Source organism: Pteropus medius, unplaced genomic scaffold, assembly GCF_902729225.1.
Source record: "Pteropus medius unplaced genomic scaffold, Ma_sr-lr_union100, whole genome shotgun sequence".
NCBI lineage: Eukaryota > Metazoa > Chordata > Mammalia > Chiroptera > Pteropodidae > Pteropus > Pteropus medius.
This window is the reverse complement of record NW_024340701.1, coordinates 6,884,350-6,895,114: the sequence shown is the minus strand read 5'-3', so window position 1 is coordinate 6,895,114 and position 10,765 is coordinate 6,884,350. Positions and strand designations below refer to the sequence as shown.

Here is a 10,765-nt window from a genome sequence, read left to right as displayed (position 1 = left end):
GGGGGTGGGGGTTGGGGAAAGGCACGGCCTTACCTTCTAATAGCTTGTGTAGTCCAGTTTCCAAAATATGATATAGCTATTTCTTGATGCTAACCAACTACACAGAGTTGCTCTGCAGTATGATGGCTTAAAAAGAACCCAGGGTTGTTCTTTGAGGCTGGTCTATATCCTAAGCAGAGAGAGAAGTCACAGGAATTGGAGCCACTGAGGAGAGAGAATGGTTGGGAAAGACTGCTGGGGTTGGTCAGGAGGAACAGGCAAGTGTTGATTAAAAGAGCAGTTAGAAGAAGAAAATTCTGTCTTTTGGAAAGTTAAAGTCAAGATGTAGTCAGAAATAAGATTGAAGAGGAGGTCTAGGCCACAATGTGTCATGCCTTGAATGCCAGGATAAGGAATTTAGACTATTCAGTGGACAGTGGAGAGTTAATGATAGTGTCCTCTGAAGAATATATCGCGCAATGGCATGGAGAAGGGTGGGCCTATAAGAAGGGCTGGCTGCGGCACTTCAGAAGAGCCTAAGAGGAGGCAGTAGTTACTGTAGCTACTAATATAGTAGTTTCCTTCAAAGTCATCATAATCTCCCATATGGATTACTGAAATAATTACTGAAATTACTGAAGTAGCCTTCTAACTTGTCTCTCTTTTTATCCTCATTCCCTTAAAATCTATCCTCATTTATTTATTAAAAATTTAAATAACAAAAATAACACATTTGTTGTTGTCAGTGCTAGAGTGTGTCCCCTCACACATTTTCTCCATACTCAGTCAGGCATATACAAACATATATACTAGGGTAACCTTTTAAAAATGCAAATTGAATTATGTCAGTTTCCTTCTGAAAACCCTCTAGTGGTTTGTCATTGACTTAGAATAAAAACCTAATTCCTTCCTATGTTCCGTGAGGCCCTGTGATCTAGTCCCTCCTTTCCTCTCTTCATTTCCTGCCCCTTTCCTTCTTGATCCAGCCACGTACCTGATTTGTACCAAGCTTATTCTTTCTTTTAGGTCTATTCCTTGTGCCTGGGACTTTCTGCCCCCTCCCCATTTCATTGTCTTTAATACTTTGTTTATTCTCATTATTCACATCTCAGCTCAGACATCACAGTCCTTAGTGAGGCCCTCCCAGATCGTCCAATCTATGTTAACCATTCCCACAACGAACTATCGTATCATTCTGTTTTATTTATTTCAGTCATAACATTTATTACCATTTGAATACGTTTCGTTCACCTATTTATTTATTGTGTTTCTTCCTCTAGAATATAATTTTTAGGAGGTCAAGCGACTATTCTCAGTATCTAGAACAGTGTTTGGTAAATAGATGAACATAGATGCTCAAATATTTGTTGAAATGAATGAGAAATGGGTATTTTGAGAGATAAAGAAAAAAGGGACAGGGGAGAGATTGAAAGGCTCACTGGGACTAGAGACTGCTAAGGAGAAAGAGTATATTTCCAACTCCTTTGGTAGCTGCCATTTCTACTCTGTCTTCAGGCTTCATGTTCTCAACCTGACTGAGAAGTAAGGTATAATCATCGAAGCACCCCTTTCTTGCTGCTGCAAAAACTTGCTCATAGGCCTGTTTGTTTTTTGTGTTTTACTATTGAATTGAACTTCCTGAGAAGTTCCAAAGCTAGCACTGAGTCTTTGGGCCAGGGAGCAGAAGAGCTGGTAAGTGGAGGAGCCATTGCACGAGCCAAGGTCTTCCCAGTCTGTATGTTGCTCAGTCTCTGCCTAAAGGCAGACAATGCCATTTGTAGAAATGACTGAACACCACTTGCATTCTTTGTGGTAAGATCACCTTGTCATACGTCAGGAGGACAGAGGCTGGCCCTATATAAAAGATACATTTTGGCCTGCCACACCTGAACCCTCCTCACTGCTAAGCAGCAGTCCCAGACATGAACAGCTCTTGCTTTCTCCTCACAGGCTGTTATCGGCTGGTAGATTATTTGGAAGGGATCCAGAAGAATTTTGATGAGGCTGCCAAGGTGTTGAAGTTCAACTGTGAAGAGAACAAACACAGTGATAGCTGCTACAAACTGGGGGGCCTATTATGTGACTGGAAAAGGTAAGGAGGGACCTGCTTTCTTTGGTCTTTGTCATTGATAGTAGTGCTGGCATCACATCCTGAGTCTTGCACTGAGCCCTCTTTGCAGAAGGGTCTTCACAGGCATTGGGGAAGCGCACTGTAGGAAGATTTGGAGACGAATTCAGCAGAGTGATGAAGGGAAGAGCACAGCCTTTCAAGTTAGGCAGACCGTAGAGAATGTTGTTGGCAAGTAGTACGACCTTGAGCCAGTCACTTCACCTGTGTCTCAGTCATATCACCTGTAAAATAGAGGAAAAAAAATAGTACTTGCTTCGTAGGGTTGTTATGAGGATTAAATAGGATAATGTAGGTAAAGGCATTAGTACATGTCTAGCCTAGAGAAAGGGATCAGTAATGATTAATTCCCTTCCATCTATCTTTTCTCCTCATGCCTTGATTGCAGTTATCACTGGAGTAGTGGTTATCTTGCTAAATAGCAAACGATCCCAACAAACTTTATTATTTCACACACTTTCTGTAGGTCAGAAATTTGGAAATGATTTAGCTGTGTGCCTCAGGGTTCTCTACTAAGGTTGTAGTCAAAACATTAGCCAGGGAGCTAGGGCTGCCATCATTTGAAGACTTGACTAGAGCTGGAGTTTCCAGTTCTAAGATAGCTCACTCACGTGGCTGAGGGTAAAGGTGTCTGTTCCTTGCTAACTGTCATTAGGAAACCTCAGTTTGTTATGACATGGATCTCTCCACGGACTGCTTGTGTGTTCTCATGCCATGGCATCTGGCCTCCTCTAGATTGAGTGACCCAAGAGAGAGAACAAGATGGAACCCTCAGTGCCTTTTATGACTTACTCTTGGACATTACACAGATGTCATTTCCAGCACAATTCTGTTTATTAGAAGTGAGTCAATAAGTGTGGTCTACACTAAGGAGAGAGAACTTAAATTCTACCTCTTGAAGACAGAAATATCAAAGAATTTATGGGCATATTTTAAAACCACTGCAAATAGGGATTATGATCTTTGACAGGCAGCTGGGATTTTTTTTTTTGCTCACTAGATCATGTTATGATTCATTCATCCCTTGTTCCCAGTGCCCAGCCAAGCCTGGTTGGAAAACTGTTCAGTCAAAGTTTGATGAAGAAGACATCTTTTCAATGTCTCCTTGGTGCTGGATTATTTCTGCTTTCACATGGGACATGGGGGTCTGTGATAGTCCCTATTTTGTTGAAAATTTAACGTCAACAGGAATATCAGTTTCCCTTGCTGGAAAAGAGGGGCATTCTTTGATCTAATAATTCTCCTGGTATCTTATCCTAAGGAAATAATTGAAAATGCACATAAAGGTTATATGTAGAGATAGTCACCCCAGCGTTATTTATCTGGCAAAATTTTCATTAATTTATCATTTACAAGCAACATGTAACTGCATTATATTAATTATATTTTTAAAAACCTGCGTGCCAATAATAGCAGTTTAGTTAGTTAAGTAATGTTACTTCAGTTGGATGGAATGTTATTTAGCCCATTAAAAAGTAATGTTTCTAAAGAATTTTTGTTGTTGTGGGGAAAGCTTATGATATAATGTTCAGTGAAGAAAGCCAAATACAAAATTCTATACGATGTGAACTCAACTTATACAGTGTGCAAAAACAAAAATGTTCTTAGCTGTTATCTCTGAATTTGTGTCTTGTTAAAGTTTTGTGTTCCTTTTTTCTTTATACCATATTTTACTATATTTTCCACAAGGACTTTGAGTTCCTTATTGAATTAGGGAAAACAAGAGAGGCTGTGAAATTATTTTCCCTTCTCTTATTAGACAAACTTATGTGATTAATGATTGTGCACTGAGACTTTTTATTTCGCTTAAGTGCTCCTTTGTTGAGCAAACTTCTAGTATTTACTATCTACAGTGAAACAAAGAATTAGATATAGACCAGTAAGGGAGAAGAAATATTTATACTAATACCTGTTAAACCTGGGAGAGCTTGATAAGCACCTTTAGAAAGAGACATGTAAAGTACTGTAGGGATTCAGTGCTAGGAGAGTGCCATCATTAGGGGGTTCTGTCATAGAGGAGGAGACATTGAAACTGATATTTTAAGGACAGCAGATTTTGTTTGGCAAAAGTGAAATAGAGTTCTGTCCCAGGCAGAAAGAAGGTGAGCAGGTATGAAAAAACGCAGTGTTCAAAGAATAATAATTAATCTTATGTTAAATTGACGTTAAATAAATTTCTCCAGGTGTTTAAACCAAAGTGGTCACAGGAGATCTTTGCTACTAAAGCCCTTTGGATTGCTGTTTAGCAGACTTTGGGCCCTGCCATGTCTAAAAGCCAATTCTGTTGGCTCCCCCTGCTTAGTTCTGAGCCAAAGGATTTTACAATCTTTTGGTTTTGTCCTCTGTTTCTGAAAGTACACCCACTGTCTTTTCTTGACACAGACTGCCTAGTAACTCTTTTACCAAAGATAGCTTGAGGCAGGTGAGAGGCTAAAGAACCCACTTTTAGTCCCGAGCAATGACGGTGTGGCATCAGGTAAGGCATTTTCCTTCCCTGAGCTACAAATTCCACATTGACAAATCAGAGTAATAAGATCTGCTCATACTTTCTTCATAGGATTTTTCTGAGCATCAAAGGAGATCGGATGTAATTGCTTTGCGAAATTATAAAACATTCTATCAATGTGAACAGGTCTGGTTTGTGTTGGTTGCTGCAGAAGCTACTTTGGATTGCACACTTAGAGTAATTCAAAGAATGTTTTGACCAGATTGTGCAGGTACCCAGTATTTTTTCCATGTGGCAACTAAAATGAACTTTTAAGAATATAAACCATGGACTAGATAAAATATACAAAGCAACTGTTTTCAGACATTGGACAACAGGCAATGTAGTACTGTGATCCCTGAGAAAAAGAAAACACATAAGGTGAGCCCCTTCCACTATTGCTTTGGCTTTCTGCCTGGAAGTACTTTCCAGAGTATGCACAAAGAGGTGGAAGCCAAGTAGAGCATGATAGTCATGCAGAGCTAATGAGGCAGAAGTCAGAGTTTCTAGCTACTGAGGCAACTGGAATTTGCAGGACAGGCTACCAGAGAAGAAAGAACTACACAGAGAAGGAGCTCTAGAAATCCACATTGGGATGCTGTTAAGTCTTTTGCCCCATGTTAAGCTGCACATGCATAGAGAGAGACTGAGAGACCTTACAATAAAAAGATACTGGGGATCTATGAACTAAAAAGAGATTCCAAAGGTTTCACAGCGTTGGGAGTGGTTTGAGTTCCAGTCAGCCAGAGCGAGGGACTTCAGTGAACACCACAGACATTCAACTAAGATTCCAGAAAGGCTATGTTGTAGTAGTAAGACTGTTCTAGATCTGCTCTAACAAAAGTTAAAAACAGGCCTCAAGAGCATCAGGCTGATTCACCTGTAAATTAGCTACCTACCGGAGTGAAACTCAAGTCTTTAAAGAAATTAAACAAAATCCAAACTATTCAAAGTATCATCCACAATGTCCAGCATAAAATAAGAAATTACTAGACAGTAAAAAAGCAGTTAATAGAAATAGACTCACATATGACAGATGTTGGAATTAATAGTCAAAAATTTAAAAACAGATATAATATGTTTAAGAGTTTAAATAAAAATGGACATAAAGAATGAATGGTTAGAAAATCTCATTAGAGAAATTGAAACTATTAAAAAGAACTAAATGAAATCCTACAATTGAAAAACATAATATTTGAAATGAAAACTTGACTGGTCAGACTTAGGCTAGATGCTTTAAAATAAAATCAGTGAAAGATCAGTTACTTGAAGACAGGATATTATTTAAGTACTGAGGAAAAAAGGGAAAAAAAAAAGTGCAGAGCTTCAACCTGTGGAATTCAGTATCTATCACTCTAACATATGTGTATTCAAGTCCCAGGAGAAGAAGAGAAAAATATTTACAGATATAATAGAAAACTTTCCAAATTTGATGAAAAATGTCAGTTACACTGAGACATTTATTACCAATTTGCTGAAAAGCCAAAGACAAAAAGAAAATCTTAAAAACGTCAGAAAAAAATGACATCGAGGGGAACAATGGTATGAAAACAACCACTGATTTCTCATCAGAAACAATGTAAGCCAGAAGACGAACATCTTTTAAAAGAAAAACCAGTCAAATTTGAATTTTACTTTAGCAAAAATATCTTTAAAAATGAAGATGAAATAAATTTATTTTCAGCTAAACGAAAGCTGAGAGAATGAGTCACTAGCAGACCTACACTACAAGAAATAAAGTTGTTTTGGTTGATGGAAAATGGTAACAGGTAGAAACTAGGATCCATACAAAAGAATAAAGCACATTAGAATATATGTGTAAAAATAAGACTTTTTCATCATTTAATGTATTTAAAATAATTTTTTGTTTTAAACAGCATTTGTTTTACTTCTACATATATAAGCCTCAATCCATAAGTGAGCCTCAATCCTCACTTATGGATTGAGGCTTATATATGTAGAAGTAAAACAAAACAAAAAAATATATATATAAATAAAACATGACAGCAGTAGTACAAAAGAAGGGAATGAGGTAAATGAAAGTATACTGTTGTAAGGTTCTTACATATATATATGTGAAGTGGTAAAATATTAATTTATGGTAGATTGTGATAAGTTAAAGATACATATTATAACCACTAGATAAATCACTGGAAAAAAGTATAACTAAAAAGCCAATATAAGAAGGAAATGGACTATTAGAAATATACAATTCAAAAGAACACAAAGATAAAGGAGCAAAAAACATTTGGGAAAAGTGAGAAACAAAAAACAAATTGTAGACTTAAACCCAATAATTGCATTAAATGTAAATAATTGCATTAAATGTAAATAAACAGGTAAAAGTTGGAGAATGTCATGCTGGATATAAAAGCAAGACCTAACAATATATTATTTACATATAAGAGTGAGAGGAATACTTTCTCAAAATTGAAAGAACTCAGCGGACATAGACTCTATGAGCTTTCTTCTTAGAAAAACCTATCTAACAACTAATAAAGAGATGAATCAGAAGAAATATACAGGAATGGAGATGCTCTTATGGAAAGACCGGTGATGAGCGGAATCCATTTAATGAATATTGGGCTAATTAGGGTTACTAAATAGAATGTAAATAATAGAAACCTTTATAACATAGAAACACTATAACATTTACTGAGCACTTATTATCTGCCAGGCTCTTTGTAAGAACACATTTAAGCTTCCACCGTATGAAGTAGATACTATTATCCTTATTTTACTGATGTGGAAGACTGAGGCTTGTAGAAGTTAAATAACATGCTTAAGGTCATACAGCTGACAACTAATGGAGCTGGGACGGGGGCATAGCTTTTCTGGCTCCAGAGCCCAGGCTTTATTAACCACTGTGCTCTTTTCCTAAGTTGAAGTAACATAACCAACAGAAAGTAGAAGATGGGGAGAAGAGACGGGAGGAATTGTGAGATGCCAATATCTTCATATTTTCTAGCTGTGAGTCAGTACTGTCTAAAATTTAGTTTAAAATTTTTTTTAAATGACTAACCTTTTAATATTTTTAGTAATCTCTTTATCACTAGAGACTCATTTAGGAAATTTCTCTAGTAAAAATATAGTCATTTGAAGTTCAGCAGTTCTTCATTTCGCTTCAGTTTGATTTTCTTTTGATAAATTCAAGTAGAATCAGTTAATTTTTTAATTTACAAATAGCATATGTAATTCAATTTTTCGAAATACTTCTATCTAGATGTCAATTCAGCTAGCCAGTATTGAATCTGAACACATGCTACAAAGGTGACTGGAATGGTGTTCTCTTAATGATAATGATAATTTTTTTTCTAGGTAGTATATTTGGAACGATTTCTTTAAAAAAGTAATGTTAAGAGATAGTTAAAATGTTTATATTTTTTGAGAATGGGTGATGGTACATGGGGATTTGAAATTTTCCATTAAAAAAAAAAACGAAAAAAAAAGTGAGCCTTGTAACCACCTCTGCATAAAATGACCTATTAGCAGTTTACCATGTATTGCTCCTAGGATTAAGTGCAGGTTCCTTAACAAGACCCATCAGACCCTGCATAATCTGACCCCTGCTTGCCTCTCTAGCCTTCCTTCCCCAGTGATATCTGGGTTCTAGCCACATGGGCTCCTTTTCTCTTTGACTTATTCCTACTGCCTGGAACAACCCATATTTCCTTTCCTTTCTTTTTTTCCATTATTTTACAGCTCAAATGTCACTTCTTTGGGGATGCTTTCCTTGACCTCACTACCTAGTCTATGTCAGAGCCCTAATACATATAGTACCCTATACTTTCCTCCATACACTTGTCAACCTTATAATCATACATTTATTTGTGTAGTTGTTTAATGTCTATCTCATTACAGCATAAGATCCACAGGCAGTGACAATGTCTGTTCTCCAGAACCTAGCACAGTAGATGACAAATAATATACATTCAGTATACATTTAAATTAACAAACATTTAACAAAGTTCTTATAACATGCTGTAATCTCATGAGTAGCTATTGTTATTCCCACTTTTTGCCTCCTTTACCTGTTTGGGCTTCCTCAGAAGATCTTATTTGAGCAAACGATTCCATGGCTAAAAAAGCTGAAAGGTCTGTGCACTGCATCAGGCCACCTTCCTTTCATGCTGCCTTAGCTCAGGGTATATGAACTTTATTCAGGAATTATTCCCTAACTTTAGCCTGATTCAGGTTCTGCCCTGGCTTGGGTTTATTTTTTTTCTTCCCTTTCCTTCCTCCCAGGCGGATTGACCCGGGACCTGAAAGCTGCCTCCAGCTGCTTTCTGATGGCATGTGAGAAGCCCGGAAAGAAGTCTGTGGAGGCATGTCACAATGTTGGTCTCCTGGCACATGATGGACAGGTCAATGATGATGGTCAGCCTGATCTAGGGAAGGCCAGAGACTATTACACAAGAGCCTGCGATGGCAGTTATGCTGCTAGCTGCTTCAACCTCAGTGCCATGTTTCTGCAGGGCGCCCCTGACTTTCCCAAGGACATGGGCCTGGCATGCAAATACTCGATGAAAGCCTGTGACTTGGGTCATGTCTGGGCCTGTGCCAATGCCAGCCGCATGTACAAGCTGGGGGATGGTGTCGACAAGGACGAAGCCAAGGCCGAGGTGCTAAAAAATCGTGCTCTACAACTACATAAAGAACAGCAGAAAAACGTCCAACCTTTAATGTTTGGGTAATGTGGCTCACCCTCCTATGCAACAGATTGAGGCTGGCACCTCCTATTTCTGATAGAGCCCTTAGAGGTCAACCTGCTGGAGCAGGAAGACTTGGGACTCAATATCAGTTGCTCTCGTTACATAGACCCATTGCCCCAAAGTGTCACCTACTGGGATATAGCTTGAAATGTTTATTCCTTTAACTGGTGTTTTCTGTGAAGACACCCACATTAATGGGGTCTTAGTTCTCAAATTCTTGTATCTCTATGAAAAACAGTGATATAGAGAGCTATAGAGATTTTGGAGGGTGTGGAGGAGAGACAAAGAGCAGAAAATTGAGAAAATTAGCAGCCACAGGGTATGAAGGAATCGGACATCATCATCACGATTGTTATTTTTGTTGGGAGGGCTTAAAAATCTGAAAGTGTCTTGATTTACATAATAGAGGGTTTAAGGACCTAAGAACAGCTAACTGCCACCCTCTGACTTATGTAACCACTGGTGAGGGCTTCTTTTTTGCCTTTAGAGTCACATCTTTCAATAAATTCATAGAGATCAGAAGGATTAAATGTTGTTATGCTTCAGGGTTGCTGAAGAGGATAAGCCCACCTTCAGTGGAGACATTCACAATGAAAAATTAGCATCCCCAGTTGACACACCTGGTACTGCGCATCACGCTGAGGGAGCAGATGATTCCCAGGGCAACTTTAGGTAGGGATGTGTAAGCATTGTGCTTTGTGACACTTTTTGTCCCTCAGAACTGAACCTTTTTAACTATCCCTGTAAATAAACTATTTTGATTGATTAGTAGTTTTGTTATTAGTGTTCTCTCTAGATTCTGGGTGGGGTAGAGATTATGTTCTTCAATATGGTTGCCTTTTCTTTTAAGAACATTTGCTTTTTTCTATTATCTTCCTAACTTGTCACTAGGGGGCAAGCTTGTCATTTTCCTACTGATAATGGGACTTCTGTCATCATCTAGTTTTTGGGCTTCCAGTTTTGCAGCTGTCCGAGAAGGAAGGCTTGCTGCGTGAATGAAGGTTCGTAAGCATAGCCCACCAGCTTCTCAAGTTGATAGAAGAGAGAGATTTTCCCAAGAGCAGAGAAGTTTTAAAAAGTGAGTTTATTTTAAAAATGTAGTTTTTCTTGTATTTCAAATAAAGTCTGTAGGCCAACACACATATGAAAAGATGTTCAACATCACTAATCATTAGGGAAATGTAGATCAAAACCACAATGAGATACCACCTTCTACCTTACATCTTTTAGAATGGCAATTACTATTATTATTTTTTTTTTTTAAAGACAATATGTGTTGGCAAGGATGTGGAGAAATTGGAATCCTTACACATTATATGTGAGGATGTAAAATGGTGCAGTCACTATGAAAAACAATATGGTGGTTTCTCAAAAAACTTCAACGTAAAATTACCATATGACCCAGCAATTCCATTTCACGGTACATATCCAAGAGAATTGCTAGCAGCGCCTCTAGGAGAG

At 37.9% G+C, this 10,765-nt stretch overlaps 1 protein-coding gene across 1 annotated transcript in view; it reads left to right on the top strand.

Annotated features, from left to right (window-relative positions):
• COA7 (cytochrome c oxidase assembly factor 7) overlaps positions 1 to 10,075 on the top strand; it is a 10,982-nt gene extending 907 nt beyond the window's left edge. Inside the window, 3 exon segments of the mRNA XM_039886326.1 lie at positions 1,930 to 2,045; positions 2,047 to 2,071; positions 8,838 to 10,075. Coding sequence (XP_039742260.1) covers positions 1,930 to 2,045; positions 2,047 to 2,071; positions 8,838 to 9,286 — 590 coding nt within the window. The 3' untranslated portion in view covers positions 9,287 to 10,075.
• The last annotated feature ends 690 nt before the right edge of the window (positions 10,076 to 10,765 follow it).